The sequence below is a fragment of the Salvelinus sp. IW2-2015 genome, linkage group LG25 (assembly GCF_002910315.2).
Source record: "Salvelinus sp. IW2-2015 linkage group LG25, ASM291031v2, whole genome shotgun sequence".
NCBI lineage: Eukaryota > Metazoa > Chordata > Actinopteri > Salmoniformes > Salmonidae > Salvelinus > Salvelinus sp. IW2-2015.
This window is the reverse complement of record NC_036865.1, coordinates 12,545,196-12,563,674: the sequence shown is the minus strand read 5'-3', so window position 1 is coordinate 12,563,674 and position 18,479 is coordinate 12,545,196. Positions and strand designations below refer to the sequence as shown.

Sequence of the window (18,479 nt, the reverse complement as noted above, 5' to 3'; positions counted from 1 at the left end):
AAATCTACGCAACAGAGCGAGGCAGTATGGCTGTGGTGGCATTGTCATCGCTGGAGGGTCTTAGGATAGCTGCAGGAGGATTACCACATGAGGGAGGAGGATCGTCTTCCTGTAACTCGCAACAGGTGGTTGAGATTGCCTTCATTGTAAACAAGCTCAGTTCCGATGATGCCTGTTTGACACCGACCCAAGATCCATAGACGAACCCTCCACCTCCAATTAGTCGCTGGCTGCCAGAGTATCTGGCCTCCGGTGTAACGCTCAGTTCCTTCGACGATAAAACGGAATCCGACTGTCCCCTGGTGAGCACAAACCGCGACCTTGTCAGTGAAGAGCAGTTATTTTACGCCGTCTGAGTTTTGTGCCCTAGGCTTATGCGTGATGTTGGTGTAGGATCTGCCTTACAACAGGCTACAAAGCCGCCAGTCAAGCTCTCTCAGCCTATTGTGGACAGTCTGAGCACTTGATGGAGGGTAATTGTGGTTCCTGGGTAATCCGGGCAGTTGTGTTGCATCTGTACCTGTCCGCAGGTGTGATGTTCGATGTACCGATCTCTGTGCGGTGTTGTTACACGTGGTCTGCACTGCGAGGACGATAGCTGTCGTCTGTCTCTGTAGCGCATGCTAAGCACATTCCACGCAGATGACGGCAGTGGACCTTTCTGGGCATCTTGCCTTTGGTGTTTATTGAGAGTCAGTAATAAGGCTCTTTAGTGTCTAAGTTTTATAACTGTGACCTTAATGTGCTAGGGTCTGTAAGCTGTTAGTGGTTTAACGCAGTTCACGGTGCGGTTCATTATTGTTTATGGGTTCAATTGAACAAGCAGTGGGAAACAGCTGTTATACACCTTTACAATGGCACACACACACACACACACACACACACACACACACACAGCCCAGACAGGCACAACTTAGACAGAACCTGAGATAGAGACAGAGACAGAGCAGTGTGAGGGACACTAAGTGTGACACACACCAAACTATCTCACAGACAGCGACATTATCCACTACCCTCACCTACTCGCACCACATCAAGGACGTCTTATGCAACGTGGAGATGAATAGGGAGACAACAGAGTGGTAGGGGCAAGAAAGATCAATCCTTCTTTGGGTGTACGTACACTCACTATGCTCCCCATGCAACTCAGTGGTCTCAACAGGTAGCCTCCTGCATTCACCACCCCCACTGTTTGTGCAGACAGAGCGCAGGGAGGGCTCCGCAAGGCTGCTCTAAATCGGAGTAGCAGATCCCAGACAGAGACTAACCTCCAGACTGACGATGGTTATGAGAGGGGCTGTCGAGTCGGGCTTCCCCCTGCTCGGAGTGGCCGTACTAGCCTTTCTCTGCTGCATGCGAGGGGGTCAGACCCAGGATGACTCGGGCTCTGGGGGGATCCCAGGCACCATGCCTCCCCACCTCATCTTCATCCTGGCGGATGACCAGGGCTATGGGGACGTGGGCTACCATGGCTCGGACATCCACACTCCGGTCCTGGACCAGCTGGCTGGAGAAGGGGTGAAGCTGGAGAACTACTATGTCCAACCGATCTGCTCACCCTCACGCAGCCAGCTTATGACCGGGCGGTGAGTAATGTACTTACTGTACTGCACTGGCTTATTAAGTCTATCTAGTATTATCCGGAATGATCTAATTCCTCTCACACTTCTATGCATTCCTATAACCTTTCTTCTAAATAGAGGAGTGATCTGTCAACACATTGCATTTTGTTGTGAATAGACATGTACTGTATGCGTTTAGAACAAATGTGTGAAGGTGATGACGTTGATCCCTGTCAATACATGGGAGGGATGTCTCACTGGTTCTGGGAATCTTTCCCTTTGTGGTTTGGGAAATTACATAATCTTGGCTTCGCCCTGACCTCCACTCCACTTCCCGTTTCTTCCAGGTACCAGATTCACACGGGCCTCCAGCATTCTATCATCCGGGCACGCCAGCCGCTGTGCCTGCCCCCGGATGCGCCCACCCTGGCTGAGCGGCTGCAGGAAGCGGGCTACAGCACCCACATGGTAGGAAAGTGGCACCTGGGCTTCTGCCGGCCGGGCTGCCTGCCCACGGGCCGCGGCTTCCAGAGCTTCCTGGGCTCCCTGACTGGCAGCGGTGACCACTTCTCCTACCAGAGCTGTGACCAGGCTGAGGCCTGCGGCTTCGACCTGCACGATGGGGACAGACCAGCCTGGGAGATGAGCGGTAACTACTCCACAACACTCTACATAGAGAGGTGAGGCCAGGTCTTACACACATCTGGTGATATTTATGAGAAGGAGCTTATCTAGTAGTAAACACTATTGTTCATGTTGGAAACGGAATGAAGAGGTTTTTAGAGTGATTTGCATTTGATTAGAATTGTGAGGTTGTAGATTCCGAGGTTTGGACACCACGGAATCTATGTATTTTACATAATGTCTCAGTTATATAAAGATGTAACCCAGACCTGGTTGCCTCCTCTTTCTGTCCAGGGTTAAGAAGATCCTGAGGGCCCATGACCCCCGGAAGCCCCTCTTCCTGTACCTGGCCCTCCAGGCCGTCCACACACCCCTCCAGGCACCAAACCACTTTCTGCAACGCTACAGTGCCCTGGACAACCGCCCGCGACGACACTACGCAGCCATGGTGAGCTGTGTTGACGAGGGTGTGGGGGTGCTGGTGCAGGAGCTGAGGACTCGTGGCCTCTACCAGAACTCTGTCCTGGTCTACTCCTCAGACAACGGGGGCCAGCCCCTCTCTGGGGGCTGCAACTGGCCACTGCGTGGGGGGAAGGGCACGTACTGGGAGGGGGGAGTACGGGCGGTGGGTTTYGTCCACAGCCCACTCCTGAAGAGGAAAGGAAAGGTGAGCAAGGCACTGATACATGTTTCTGACTGGTACCCAACCCTGCTGTCTCTGGCGGGGGCACCGGAGAAGGACCGAGGCCAGCTGGACGGCCACAATGTGTGGGGGGCCATCAGCCAGGGGCTGCCTTGCCCCCGCACTGAGATCCTGTTCAACATCGACCCGGTATCCCGACGGCCTGGGGAGGCAGACTCCAGGACCCTGGCCCTTAACGGCTTTGGCATCTGGGACACGGCATTGCGGGCGGCAATCCGGGCCGGGGACTGGAAGTTGCTGACGGGAAATGTGGGTGATGGGGACTGGGTGCCCCCTCAGACCCTGCCCGGGGGGCCCCATCAGTGGCAGGGCATGGAGAAACGTCGGGACCAGAGAGGGAAGTCTGTGTGGCTTTTCAACATCACCGCTGACCCTTATGAGAGGTCAGACCTAGCCGATGCAAGGCCTGAGGTGGTCAAAATACTGCTGGCCAGGCTGGCCGAGTACAACCAGACGGCTGTGCCGCCCCGAAACCCCCCCGATGACCACATGGCGGACCCCCAGCTCCATGGGGGGGTGTGGACACCATGGCTGGGTGAGGAGGGCAGCGAGGGTTCAGAGGGCAGCGGGGAGGGAGGGAAAGGGAAGGGGAAGAGTAGTAAAATGAGGCACTGTAAGGTGTGCAAACTGAAAGCCCTCTTTAAGAAGGTGGGCTCCCGGATGCAGAGGTCCTCTCTCTTCTTTTAGTCCACAGAGGGAGGGAAGGAGCACGTGGATGTACAGGCAGGACTGACCGGCCTACATGATACTGGATCTTAGTCACTGGCTGTCCCCTGGCCACTAAGTAGGGTGACTTTGTGCAACTGTAAGATTGATGTTGAGAGTGATGTTTTGATGTCTCATCTGCCCATGAACAGAAGGACACGATCAGAATRACACTCGGACACCCAGAGAGATATTTCTTTCATTTGTTGTTTTGTTATTTGTACGTGGTGATAGAATGGACCTTCTAGGCTACACACTGCTTATCAAATACTTCTCTGTTCCCTAAACCAACTCTAAACAACACCTCAYTGCGTCACAATTCTAAAGTGGGTACTGGCCAGCATAAGCTAAGCCAGAGATACTGTGGCTGTTGTGCTGTTACAGTACAGTACACATAGAACTTAAGCCATGTTCCAGACATATGTAGCTCATACCGTAAGTAAGTGTGATATGCCAGCTGGCAAATCCCAGACTGTGAAATAATGCAGATRTAACTGAATCAGACTAGATCAGGGTGACACAGGTTTGGACATGCAACAATACAGAAGCCATTTGTGTAGAAACGAATGTGTGTGATTATGCATGTACTGGAGATAATGTAGGCTATGTTCAGCAATCCTGCAGCAATCCCACGCACAGGACAGAGAAACACTCTTTATTTCTCATTTCCATCAGTATGACCGAGTGTGCACCAAGCTGCCTACTACTTCCCTGCCTCCTCCTCTCTAGCCAAGTCTCACCCTTCCCCCTTGTCCTCTCTCCCTATCTTTCCCTAATTTCATCTAATTTTCTCTTGCTTCTTGCCTCTTTCCCACAGYAGTAGGAAACTTTTCTTCATCCTCCTCCTCTCTCTTCGTCATCTTCTTCTCGTCTTCTTCCTCCTCAATCTTTCTCATTTCATTCAGAGATCAGGTCAGTTCATAAGTGATGGGGAGGATGAATATGTTTGTGAGAAATGAGAACTGAAATGCAGAGTTACATAAACAGTAAGGAGGAGGAGAGAAGAAGGARGAAGGCTCCCTAGGGGGCAGCAAGGCCATTTGAAGCATTCCCTGTCTTATCTGTATTCTCCTCATTTGTGAACATGAACATGTCATAACATACCAGTAAGTGCCTATGTATAATTTGATGCTAACCAAAATGTGTTCTGGCTTTTGCTGCTTTCCATTTATAAATACTCTTTGACAGAATGTGTGGGCGATTTGTCACTTGTGTTGAGCGTCTGTGTGTATATGTGTATGTGCGTGTGTGTGTGCACACATTCCATGTAGATACATGCATAGTACTATCCTTGCAGCCAAAATACTGAAATTGGAATCTGGGAATGAGATGAGCAACTTAGAGGCCCCCGTCAGTCTGTGTCAAAAGACATATAGCGAGTTATTTCCTGTGAAGTGACACAGTGGGTCCTGCAGGAATGAGGAACCGACAGAACCTATAAATCGCTGAAGTGTCCAGAAGGCCAGCTGGGAGGAAGTGACCTGTAATGAGCTCACAGCGACAATGGCAGATGAAACAGTCTGATATGTTCAGAGTTGGGCTCTCTGCCTTCAAATACCTCTAGCGTGTTGAGTCAAAAGGAAAGAAAGGGTTGTTGCCCTGGAGTGAAGTCGTGTGTAGTACACATGAAGATAGTGTGGATAGTAGATACATACTGTAGTATAAACACACTGAAACACAGTTAAATAGTCACTCTTTAAAACTGTGTGATGACAATGAATGGGCAGAAACACATTGACAGTGTCCATTGGTAAAGGGTCACCTATTAACCCTTGGAATTGCTCTGATGTCCTTTTAATGGGTCATTAGAAAAATCCTATGGTGTTGTAATCAACAGAGACAGCCTGTGGGCGTACAGTAGTGATATCCGATAGCTRCGAGGAAAAAGGGAAGGAACAGCTTTATGCAGATACCTCCATGTCTTCTGTTGGGGTTTCACCATATGATTGCCGATAATGTCTTGCTCATCCTTTCGCTGTGGTGAAAGACAGACCGACTCAGATACAGTATAGTATACTTCATGTATTGTTTTTTGTTGGTGATAACAATGTCATGCTCATCCTTACTCTGTGCTAACAAACAGGCATTTGGAAAGTGCAGAATTGAGTACAGTCCTTTTTACTTTCCTCTGAAAGAGAGAGTCAATAGGACTGGATGAGGGAGGCGATGCTCTCATCTCTTGAATCCTTGCCCATCCTCTACTCATCAGCTGTGCTCTACACACCATTTCAAAGTTCACTCCTTCCTTGGAGGATGACCTAGGAAGAGAGGAGAGGCCACCCACCAGCCAAATTGGCATAATTCTTGTTGAGTGAGTCACTCAACCTCAATGGTTCCACTACTGCATCTCTCTCCACTGCTGTGTAGCGGAGTTGTTTKCTGTGGAACGCAGAAGCTCTTCAGCCAGCCGTGGCTGGAGGTGTCTGCTACGCATATAAATAATGCAATGTAATACGATGACGACAGAGCAACAAAAACAGGAAGAGAGGGGAGGGCTTTATTGTCTCAGTTTATGAGAGGCTTTTTCCTCACTCAGCTCAAATTTGGCTCTGCTGCTCAATTGGGGGGGGGGGGGGTGCGTGTGTGTGTGCGCGCGCAATGTACATGTGGTGTGGATGAAGGACTCGTGACCAATTTAAGATGAACAATCAAGGCTTATAAGTATGGGGGACTAGTCTGAAACTCGCGACCTTTTGATATGCCTTCACCTAAGGTACTGTATACCAGTTATAACACTTACCGCTTCACAACAGCTTTACATCTAGGAGACGACCACCCTTGCAGCAATACACCAGCACTGGAATACATAATAAGTACACATAATATTGTCGCAGCAGGTAGCCTAGTGGTTAGTGCATTGGACTTGTAACCGAAAGGTTGCAAGATCAAATCCCTGAGCTGACAAGGTAAAAATCTGTTGTTCTGCCCCTGAACAAGGCAGTTAACCCACTGTTCCTAGGCTGTCATTGAAAATAAGAGTTTGGTCTTAACTGACTTGCCTAGTTAAATGAAGGTAAATTAAATGGGTTACATTCAGGAGAGGTCAAAGGGCACTGACTTGGAATCGGACACTGTTTCCATATTAGGCCGATGCATTCCTTCACCCATGATACATACAGCTTTTCTTTGGCAGAGGGGAAAGTGGCTAACAGCGCATCTCTCCTCTTCCCTCTCTCCTCCCAGGATCTGACATCCCACTGTTACCACCCACCACTCAACCCAGCACACCGCCTGCTGAAGTCTCGTCCGACAGGAACATCACAGAAAATGCTGCAATTAATATTGAGGCACCTCTGCACCGCTCTAATTAGGCTTTCATATCAGTCTGCCTCCCTGTAATTACAGAAGAAGCCAGAGCACAGCTCCTGTGTTCACCGCAAACACTCTGTAATCACTGGCACTCTCCCTCCACAATGCTGCCTGCCTGTAAAAGGCATGCCCAGTCCAGAGACAAAGCATTGCGTCAGTGAGAGAAATGCACTCACAAACAGGCACACATTAACACTATATCTGTCAACAACAAAAAACATACACAAACACTCATTGTTTAACACACACTCACAAATAAAGATACAGTGCCTTCGAAAAGTAAAAAACAGAATTACCTTATTTACATAAGTATTCAGACCCTTTGCCATGAGACTCGAAATCAAGCTCAGGTGCGTCCTGTTTCCATTGATCATCCTTGAGTTGTTTCTACAACTTGATTGGAGTCCACTTGTGGTAAATTCAATTGATTAGACAGGATTTGGAAAGGCACACACCTTCCTATATAAGGTCCCTATCAGGAATCAAGGGAAGAACCAGATGCAGACACGYTGAATAAACAATGGTTTAATAGTCCAAGGGGCAGGCAAGATACAGGTCAAGGCAGGCAGGGGTCAATAATCCAGAGATGGGGCAAGGGTACCGGTTGGCAGGCAGGCTCAGAGTCAGGCAGGAAGGTACAGAGATGGGACAGGCGAGGGTCAAAACCAGGATGGCGAGAAAAAGAGAGGCTGGGAAAAACAGGAGCTGACAGGACAAACACTGGTAAGCTGGACAAACAAGACGAACTGGCTACAGACAAACAGAGAACACCGGTATAAATACACAGGGGATAATGGGGAAGATGGGTGACACCTGGAGGAGGGTGGAGACAATCACAAAGACAGATGAAACAGATCAGGGCGTGACAGTCCCACAGTTGACAGTGCATGTCAAAGCAAAAACCAAGCCATGAGGTCGAAGGAATTGTCCGTAGCGCTCCGAAACAGGATTGTGTCGAAGCACAGATCTGGGGAAGGGTACCACAAAATGTCTGCAACATTGAAGGTCCCCAAGAACACAGTGGCCTCAATCATTCTTAAATGGAAGAAGTTTAGAACCACCAAGACTCTTCCTAGAGCTAGCTTCCCGGCCAAACTGAGCAATCTGGGGTGAGGGGCCTTGGTCAGGGAGATGACCAAGAACCCGATGGTCACTCTGAGAGAACTCCAGAGTTCCTCTGTGGAGATGGGAGAACCTTCCAGAAGGACAACCATCTCTGCAGCACTCCACCAATCAACCCTTTATGGTAGAGTGGCCAGACGGAAGACACTCCTCAGTTAAAGGCACATGACATCCCGCTTGGAGTTTGCCAAAAGGCACCTAAAGGACTCCAACCACGAGAAAAAAGATTATCTGGTCTGATGAAACAAAGATTGAACTCTTTGGTTTGAATGCCAACCGTCACGTTGTCACAACTTCCGCCAAAGTCGGCTCCTCTCCTTGTTTGGGCGGCGTTCGGCGGTCGACGTCACCGGCTTTCTAGCCATCGCCGCTCCCTTTTTCATGTATCCATTTGTTTTGTCTTGTCCCTGCACACCTGGTTTTCATTCCCCAATCAAACTAYATGTATTTATTCCTCTGTTCCCCATCATGTCTTTGTGTAAGATTGTTTGTGTTACGTGTGTATTGTTGACGCRCCAGACTGGCTTGTTATTTCCGTGTTATTTTTCACGAAGATGTTTATTGTTAAACATAATTCTTGTGACTGTTTTGCGCGTTTTGCACTTTTGCCTAAATAAAGTTTGCCCTGTTCACAAATCTCTGCTCTCCTGCACCTGACTTCGCTACCAGTACGCACACAATCTGACACACGTCTGGAGGAAACCTGGCACCATCCCTACGGTGAAGCATGGTGGTGGCAGCATCATGCTGTGGGAATGTTTTTCAGCAGCAGGGACTGGGAGACTGGTCAGGATCGAGGGAAAGATGAGCAAAGTACAGCGAGATCCTTGACGAAAACCTACTCCAGAGTGCTCAGGACCTCAGACTGGGGCAAAGGTTTACCTTCCAACAGGACAATGACCCTAAGCACACAGCCAAGAAAATGCAGGACTGGTTTTGGGACAAGTCTCTGAATATCCTTGAGGTGCCCAGCCAGAGTCCGGACTTGAACCCGATCGAACATCTCTGGAGAGAACTGAAARTATTTGTGCAGTGAAGCTCCCCATCCAATCTGACAGAGGTTGAGAGGATCTGCAGAGAAGAATGGGAGAAACTCCCCAAATACAGGTGTGCCAAGCTTGTAGCATCATAAACAAGAAGATACGAGGCTATAATCGCTGCCAAAGGTGCTTCAACAAAGTACTGATTAAAGGGCCTGAATACTTACAGTATCATTCAAAAGTTTGGACACACCCACTCTTTCAAGGTTTTTTCTTAATTTTTTACTAWTTTATACATTGTAAAATAATAATGAAGACACCAAAACTATTAAAAAACACACATGGAATTATGTAGAAAACAAAAAATGTTAAACAAATCAAAATATTTTTTATATTTGAGATTCTTCAAAGTAGCCACCCATTGCCTTGATGACAGCTTTGCACACTCTTGGCATTCTCTCAACCAGGTTCATGAGGTAGTCACCTGGAATGCATTTCAATTAACAGGTATGCTTTGTTAAAAGTTAATTTGTGAAATTTATTTCCTTCTTAATGTATTTGAGCCAGTCAGTTGTGTTGTGACAAGGTAGGGGTGGTATGCAGAAGATAGCCCTATTTGGTAAAATACCAAGTCCATATTATGGCAAGAAGAGCTCAAATAAGCAAAGAGAAACAACAGTCCATCATTACTTTAAGACATGAATGTCAGTCAATGCGGAACATTTCAAGAACTGCAGTCGCAAAAACCATCAAGCGCTATTGTTACGCCTTGACCGTAGATTGCTTTGTATGTTTCTATTTTTAGTTTGGTCAGGGTGTGATGTGCGTGGGTATTCTATGTTGTAGGTCTAGGTTTTCTATTTCTATGTGTTTGGCCTGGTATGGTTCTCAATCAGAGGCAGCTGTCTATCGTTGTCTCTGATTGAGAGCCATACTTAGGTAGCCTGTTTTCCCACTTGTGTTTAGTGGGTGGTTATTTTCTGGTTAGTGTTTGTTGCACCTGTCAGAACTGTTCGTTGGTCATTTTGTTGTTTTTGTTCGTGTTCGTGTTCATTTTGATTAAAAGTATTATGGATACATACCACGCTGCACTTTGGTCCTCCTCTCCTTCTCCAGACGATTATCGTTACAGCTATGATGAAACTGGCTCTCATGAGGACCGCCACAGGAAAGAAAGACCTAGAGTTACCTCTGCTGCAGAGGATAAGTTCATCAGAGTTAACTGCACCTCAGGTTGCAGCCCTAATAAATGCTTCACAGAATTCACGTAACAGACACATCTCAACATCAACTGTTCAGAGGAGACTGCGTGAATCAGGCCTTCATGGTCGAATTTCTGCAAATAAATCACTACTAAAGGACACCAAAAAGAAGAAGAGACTTGCTTGGGCCAAGAAGCACGAGCAATTGTGGAAATCTGTTTTTTGGTCCGATGAGTMCAAATTTGAGATTTTTGGTTCCAACTGCCGTGTCTTTGTGAGACGCAGAGTAGGTGAACGGATGATCTTCGCATGTGTGGTTCCCATGGAGGAGGAGGTGTGATGGTGTGGGGGTGCTTTACTAGTGACACTGTCAGTGATTTATTTAGAATTCAAGGCACACTAAACCAGCATGACTACCACAGCATTCTGCAGTGATACGCCATCCCATCTGATTTGCGCTTAGTGGGTCTTTCCTTTGTATTTCAACAGTACAATGACCCAAAACCCACCTCCAGGCTGTGTAAGGGCTATTTGACCAAGAAGGAGAGTGATGGAGTGCTGCATCAGATGACCTGGCCTCCACAATCATCTGACCTCAACCCAATTGAGATGGATTGGGATGAGTTGGACCGCAGAGTGAAGGAAAAGCAGCCAACAAGAACTCAGCATATGTGGGAACTCCTTCAAGACTGTTGGAAACGCATTCCTCATGAAGCTGGTTGAGAGAATGCCAAGAGTGTGCAAAGCTGTCATCAAGGCAATGGGTGGCTACTTTGAAGAATCTCAAATATAAAATATATTTAGATTTGTTTAAAACTTTTTTGTTACTACATGATTCCATATGTGTTATTTCATAGTTTTCATGTGTTCACTATTATTCTACAATGTAGACATTTTTAAAAATAAAGAAAAACCCTTGAATGAGTAAGTGTGTCCAAACTTATGACTGGCACTGTACGTAAATGTGATATTTCTGTTTTGTATTTTTTTTTTATAAATGTGCAAACATTTATAAAAACCTGCTTATGCTTTGTCATTATGGGGTATTGTGTGTAGATTTACATTACATTTAAGTCATTTAGCAGACGCTCTTATCCAGAGCGACTTACAAATTGGTGCATAGATGGAGGGGGGAAATATTTAATCAATTTTAGAATAAGGCTGTAATGTACCAAAATCTGGAAAAAGTCAAGGGGTCTGAATACCTCCCGAATGCACTGTAATTTCTCTGAACAGACATTGATGAACAGAAGCACAGCTGTATACAAATACACTTGCAGAGCATTCTGTCTGTCTCTCTCTCTCTACAGTTGCACGCATGTGTGCACAGACATGCTGTGAACAAGTTCTATTAATACTCTTCATAATAAAATCATTAAAGCTAAGATAAACCTTTACAGTGAGCATGATAATACATAACAGGCGTAATTCAATTCAGTCTTTTAAAAATGATGCTCCAACAACCTACAGTTAATGTGGCAATAGTAACTTTTTGGGCAACCCTACCGAATTCACATAGAAATGTGAGTTATAGAGCTATTACTCTACTTGAAAGATAGTCTAAGGCCTGGTAGATATGTTCTATGTGCATTATTTATTTGCTTCTCATTCTTAAGTTTTGTTTTTGCATCTTTTACTTTCGGTTTTGTACACCAGCTTCAAACAGCTGAAACAACAATATTTTTGGTTATGCAAAATTGTCACGCCCTGACCTTAGAGAGACGTTTATTTCTCTATTTGGTTAGGTCAGGGTGTGATGTGGGGTGGGCATTCTATGCTTTGTTTTCTATGTTTCTTTATTTCTATGTTTTGGCCGGGTATGGTTCTCAATCAGGGACAGCTGTCTATCGCATACTTACGTAGCCCTTTCTCCCTCCTTTCAGTGTGGGTAGTTGACTTGTGTTAGTGGCACTTAGCCCTCGTAAGCTTCACGGTTGTTTATTTTGTTTCTTGTTTTGTTGGCGTCATTCCATAATAAAGGAAAATGTACGCTCACAACGCTGCGCTTTGGTCCACTTCTTCCTCCACCGACGACTGCCGTGACAAAAAAAWATATTTCGTTTAGATGGTACAATGATTCTCTACACTATACTATCTTATTTTGTCACAAAATCTGAAATTAGGCAAACTATTAGAGTTTTAGCAACCAGGAAATGGTGGAGCGATTTCTGCATAGTGCAACTTTTAATACTACACTAAGACAAAAAAGTCTTAGTCTTTTTTGACTAAAGTCTTAGTCAAAAAAGTCTTAGATTTTTTTTCCAATTTGCTCAACCTATAACCCCAGAGGGACAAGACACAGATTTCTCTTTCACAGCAGCAGCTCTCGGGTTTATGGGCGTGGCTGGAGTCTTTGAAAATGTTTAGGGTCTTCCTCTGACACCTCTTGGTATCGAGGTTCTGGATGGCAGGGAGCTCGGCCCCAGTGATGTACTGGGCCGTACGCACTACCCTCTGTAGCGCCTTGCGGTCAGTAGCACAGATAATGAATGCTACAGTAGGCAGCTCTTCCAGACTCCTGAAGAGACGGGAGTCACATATCCCTTGGGTGAATATGGAAGCTGGGGGAGGCCGGTGGCAGCTGGACACAGGGAGGGCATGGTGATGATGAAGACCATGCTCTCAGCTCTTGAATCCTTGCCCATTCTCTACTTATYGGCTGTGCTCTACACACGTATGTTATAACATGAGTTCATGTCAGGAGATGGTAGAGGAGCTCCATCCCACAGCCTACAGTATAGTCAGGGCAAACAGAGGAAGATGCTGAAAGGCCATCAGTAGGAACATGGTGCAGGACAGGAGGAAATGTGTGGTTGGGTGTGAAGGTGACATGCAAAGGCAGCGTTGCGATCTGAAAGGAAGGTTGAGCCTTAGAGTGGACTGGGAATCAGACGTTCTGAGAGACAGGGCAGGCATGAATTTGCTCGAATCGAGTCAAACTGTATTTGTCACATGCTTCGTAAACAACAGGTGTAGATTAACAGTGAAATGCTTACTTAAGGGCCCTTCCCAACAACACAAAAAAATTGAAATACACAATGAGTAACRATACCTTGACTATATACGCGGGGTACCAGTTCCAAGTTGATGTGCAGGGATCTACATATAGGTAGAGATAAAGTGACTAGGCAACAGGATAGATAATAAACAGTAACAGCAGTGTAAGTGAGGAGTCAAAAGAGATTATTGCAAAAAGGGTCAATGCAGGTATCCCTGGTAGCTATTGGTTAATTATTTAACTAACTATTTAGCGGTCTTATGGCTTGAGGGTAGAAGCTATTCAGGGTCCTGTTGGTTCCAGACTTGGTGCATGAGTCTATGACTTCGGTGGCTGGAGTCTTTGACAATGTTTAGGGTCTTCCTCTGACACCTCTTGGTATCGAGGTTCTGGATGGCAGGGAGCTCGGCCCCAGTGATGTACTGGGCCGTACGCACTGACCCTTCTGGTAAGGCGCTTGACCGTCAGATGTCCAAGCGAGTGCCATACGTGCCATAGTCCAGGTGATTGTAGCTAGTTCGATAAATGCCTCTGCAAAATATTGATAGCCCTGGTGGCACGAAACCAATCGGACTGCATAGAGGCTTGGAACATGGTCAAAATGGATGACCGTATTGTGGGTGTCAGGAAGAAGGTGTACATTTGACCTCCATCATCTAGGAGTGACAATGGTAAATAAATCTCACATTTATGCTCATTTTTTGCGCGGGTCTTGCAGGCCTTTCTCGCAGGCTGCAACTGCAAGTACATTTGTAAATCATGACCATCTTGAGTTGGGCTCTGGTGGGTGCAATTGTTGAGAGAGGGTGAGGTCTTTTATGGTGAGGCGATTGCACGGGGGTACTCGTCTTGACCAGTCGGAACGGTCCTATGTGCCAACTTCTGTTTGTAGAATCCAAACCTTTGGGCTACAAACTAATGTTGTAGTGCGCCACGTGTTAGATGCGCAATTGTGAACATCGTGTCGGGTTGGTATGTGTGTTATCCCCTCACAGCTGCGCGCTCGCCAAACAGAAAGAGGGTAAAAGATGTCACGTTAGCGAGTCGACTATTAAAGTCTATGAATTGGCATACAGGCCATATGTAATAAAAATCGTGGAACCGAGGTGATAGTGAAGAGATCGGAGATTAGATGATTGCTATTAACCATGTTGAGCTCATCGCAAATCTATGCGGATATAGTCTTCGTTCGGATGTGATACGTCGCTAGCTTCGTGCACTGTCGAAAGGATGGCGTCCAGTCGGGTCCGGGGGCTGGCTCTCAGCACTGACACGATGGGCGATCGGGGTGGGTTCTAGAACAGGGAGTGTCTTACTCTCGTCCTCGAAGCGACCACAAACTTCACAGGGTATGAGAGAGTATTGACAATTCGATGTCTCCGGTGTTTCTTGTTTGTAGTGGCCGTGAGAGCATTGGAACAATTGGATGTGGGACCTCAATGGTGACTAGGTGTGCTTTGTTGAGAGATAGTCATGGAATGTGCATGCCTTCAACAGCAACTTTGAGTATCCCATAGACACTCGATGCGAATTTGATTCTCTCACTGGATCACCTGAGACCCTCTATACTCGAAACACAGGTGTTATATATTTGGATAAAAATACGATTGAGAAGGGTTGTCAATCCTTAGATGTAGTGTTTGGTTAATCAAATAATGAAGTTGTCATTATATAGTGGTGAATAAGTATAGCCAGAATTGTAAATGTGTTGCGCAGATAATAAGGAAAAGAAACGAATCAGTATTTACCTGGCTAAAAAGAAGGATTATAATATCTACTGTTTACAGGAAACCCATTCAACAGTTTTAGATGAAGTTTTGTGGAAAAAGAACTGGGGGGGCGAAATATATTTCTCCCATGGGCAAAGAAATTCAAAAGGGGTGATGGTTTTAATTAATAATATAACTTTGACCAAATGTGCAACTTGTCCAAACAGATCTCAAGGTAGATGGATTATTTTAAATATGTTATTGGACAGTAAACATATATGGCTTGTTAACTATACGGTCCGAATAATGATGATCCAAGCTTCTTTGACAATATATTAAGAATGTATCAACTCTACAAGCAACACTAGACTCTTATTATTATAGTGGGAGATTTTAACGGTCCTAAATACCTCTATGGACCGGAAAGGAATCCACTACAAACTATCACCCTCAGGCACTTAAGGAAATCAGGAATGTCATGGATATATTGGAATTAGTTGATATATGGAGACTTAAATACTGACCTAGTGAGATATACATGGCGGAGGCTAATTAACAAGCTAGTCGCCTTGACTACTTTCTTATATCATTCTCTCTGGCACCAAAAGTTAAAAAGTGTTTGATAGGAGACAGAATGCGGTCGGACCATCACATAATTGGCATATATATTACTCTTACAGAATTTCCACGTGGGCGAGGATATTGGAAATTAATCAAAGCCTACTAGATGATAAATTGTTAGAACTAGGACAGAAGAATTTATAACTGACTTTTTTAGACATAACATACAGTGGGGGAACAAGTATTTGATACACTGCCGATTTTGCAGGTTTTCCTACTTACAAAGCATGTAGAGGTCTGTCATTTTTATCATAGTACACTTCAACTGTGAGAGACGGAATCTAAAACAAAAATCCAGAAAATCACATTGTATGATTTTTAAGGAAATTATTTGCATTTTATTGCATGAATAAGTATTTTGATCACCTACCAACCAGTAAGAAATTCCGGCTCCACAGACCTTGTAGTTTTTCTTTAAGAAGCCCTCCTGTTCTCCACTCATTACCTGTATTAACTGCACCTGTTTGAACTCGTTACCTGTATAAAAGACACCTGTCCACACACTCATCAAACAGACTCCAACCTCTCCACAATGGCCAAGACCAGAGAGCTGTGTAAGGACATCAGGGATAAAATGTAGACCTTCACAAGGCTGGGATGGGCTACAGGACAATAGGCAAGCAGCTTGGTAAGAAGGCAACAACTGTTGGCGCAATATTAGAAAATGGAAGAAGTTGAAGTTGACGGTCAATCACCTCGGTCTGGGCTCCATGCAAGATCTCACCTCGTGGGGCATCAATGATCATGAGGAAGGTGAGGGATCAGCCCAAACTACACGGCAGGACCTGGTCAATGACCTGAAGAGAGCTGGGACCACAGTCTCAAAGAAAACCATTAGTAACACACTACGCCGTCATGATTAAAATCCTGCAGCGCACGCAAGGTCCCCTGCTCAAGCCAGCGCATGTCCAGGCCGTCTGAAGTTTGCCAATGACCATCTGGATGATCCAGAGGAGGAATGGGAGAAGGTCATGTGGTCTGATGAGACAAAAATAGAGCTTTTTGGTCTAAACTCCACTCGCCAGTTTGGAGGAAGAAGAAGGATGAGTACAACTCTAAGAACACCATCCCAACGTGAAGCATGGAGGTGGAAACATCATTCTTTGGGATGTTTTTCGCAAAGGGACAGGACGACTGCACCGTATTGAGGGGAGGATGGATGGGCCATGTACGCGAGATCTTGGCCAACAACCTCCTTCCTCAGTAGAGCATTGAAGATGGGTCGTGGCTGGGTCTTCCAGCAAGACAACGACCCGAAACACACAGCCAGGGCAACTAAGGAGTGGCTCTGTAAGAAGCATCCAAGGTCTGGAGTGGCCTAGCCAGTCTCCAGACCTGAACCCAATAGAATATCTTTGGAGGGAGCTGAAAGTCCGTATTGCCCAGCGACAGCCCCGAAACCTGAAGGATCTGGAGAAGGTCTGTATGAGAGTGGGCAAATCCCTGCTGCAGTGTGTGCAAACCTGGTCAAGAAACTACAGGAAACGTATGATCTCTTTATTGCAAACAAAGTTTCTGTACCAAATATTAAGTTCTGCTTTTCTGATGTATCAATACTTATGTCATGCAATAAAATGCAAATGAATTACTTAAAAATCATACAATGTGATTTTCTGGATTTTTGTTTAGATTCCGTCTCTCACAGTTGATGTACCTATGATAAAAATACAGACCTCTACATGGCTTGTAAGTAGGAAAACCTGCAAAATCGGCAGTGTATCAAATACTTGTTCTCCCCACAGGTACAGCAGATCCCCAATGTATGGGACACTTTTAAGTGTGCCTTTAGAGGCCATGCAATTCAGTACTCATCTATAAAACAAAAGCAATTCGATCAAAAGAGTCCATATTAACAAAGGGAATTGAAGGACTAACAGTACAGTTAGATAACAATAAAAACGGTACCATAGAGGCACAGAATAAGTTAGAGGAAAAACAAAAAGAAATGGAGGAACTTATTCAAGAAAGATCCAGTGTAATATATTACAAAATAAAGCTAACTGGATGGAATAGGGGAAAAATGCACCAAATTCTTTTCAATCTCAATATAGAAAATGCTACCAAAAAAACGTATTAAAACTTGTTACAAATGATGGAGTCACGCATGATTCACCAAATATATTTTGAAAGAGGAAGTAAAGTACTTTAAGAATATATTTCGTTTCAGGCTCCTCCATCTCCACTAACTGAAACTAATTGTATGGATTTTTTCCCTAATAATAATGTAAAATTAACATCTGTACAGAAAGACTCATGTGAAGGCCAATTACAGGAGGAACTACTTGATGCAATTGGGGCCTTTAAGGATGGGAAAACTCCGGACTGGATGGCATACCAGTGGAAGTATACAAACATTTTTTTTATATACTCAAAGGACCACTATTAGCTTGTTTTAACCACTCCTATATAAATGATAGATTATCAGACACGCAACAAGAAGTGTGTGATATCATTATTACTGAAACAGGACCCAAGTGGTATATATAAAGATCCAGTCCATTTAAAAAATTGGAGACCTCTTACACTTCAGTGTTGTGATGCAAAAATCCTAGCAAAATGCTGGCGCATAGAATAAAAAAAGTTTTGTCAGATATTATTCATCCTAATCAGACAGGTTTTTACCATGGACGATACATTGGAGATAATATAAGGCAAGTACTGGAAACAAATAGAACACTATGAAATATCGGGGACACCAGGCCTGGTTTTCATAGCTGATTTTGAAAAGGCTTTTGATAAAGTACGACTGGAGTTTATATATAAATGCCTAAATATTTCAATTTTGGGAATCTCTTATAAAATGGGTAAAAATTATGTATAGAACCTAGTGTAAATAGTAAATAATGGCTACATCTCAGAAAGTTTTAAACTATCTAGAGGAGTAAAACAAGGTTGTCCACTATCGCATATCTATTTATTATTGCCATCGAAATGTTAGCTGTTA

General features: G+C 45.1%; 1 protein-coding gene across 1 annotated transcript; it reads left to right on the top strand.

Annotated features, from left to right (window-relative positions):
- Window positions 1–907: 907 nt before the first annotated feature.
- LOC111951621 (arylsulfatase I) lies at window positions 908–4,784 on the top strand. Its single transcript, XM_023969807.2, has 3 exons — window positions 908–1,586; window positions 1,910–2,242; window positions 2,481–4,784. Exons 1-3 carry the CDS (start codon window positions 1,282–1,284, stop codon window positions 3,574–3,576), a joined length of 1,734 nt encoding a protein of 577 aa, XP_023825575.1. The 5' UTR covers window positions 908–1,281; the 3' UTR covers window positions 3,577–4,784.
- The last annotated feature ends 13,695 nt before the right edge of the window (window positions 4,785–18,479 follow it).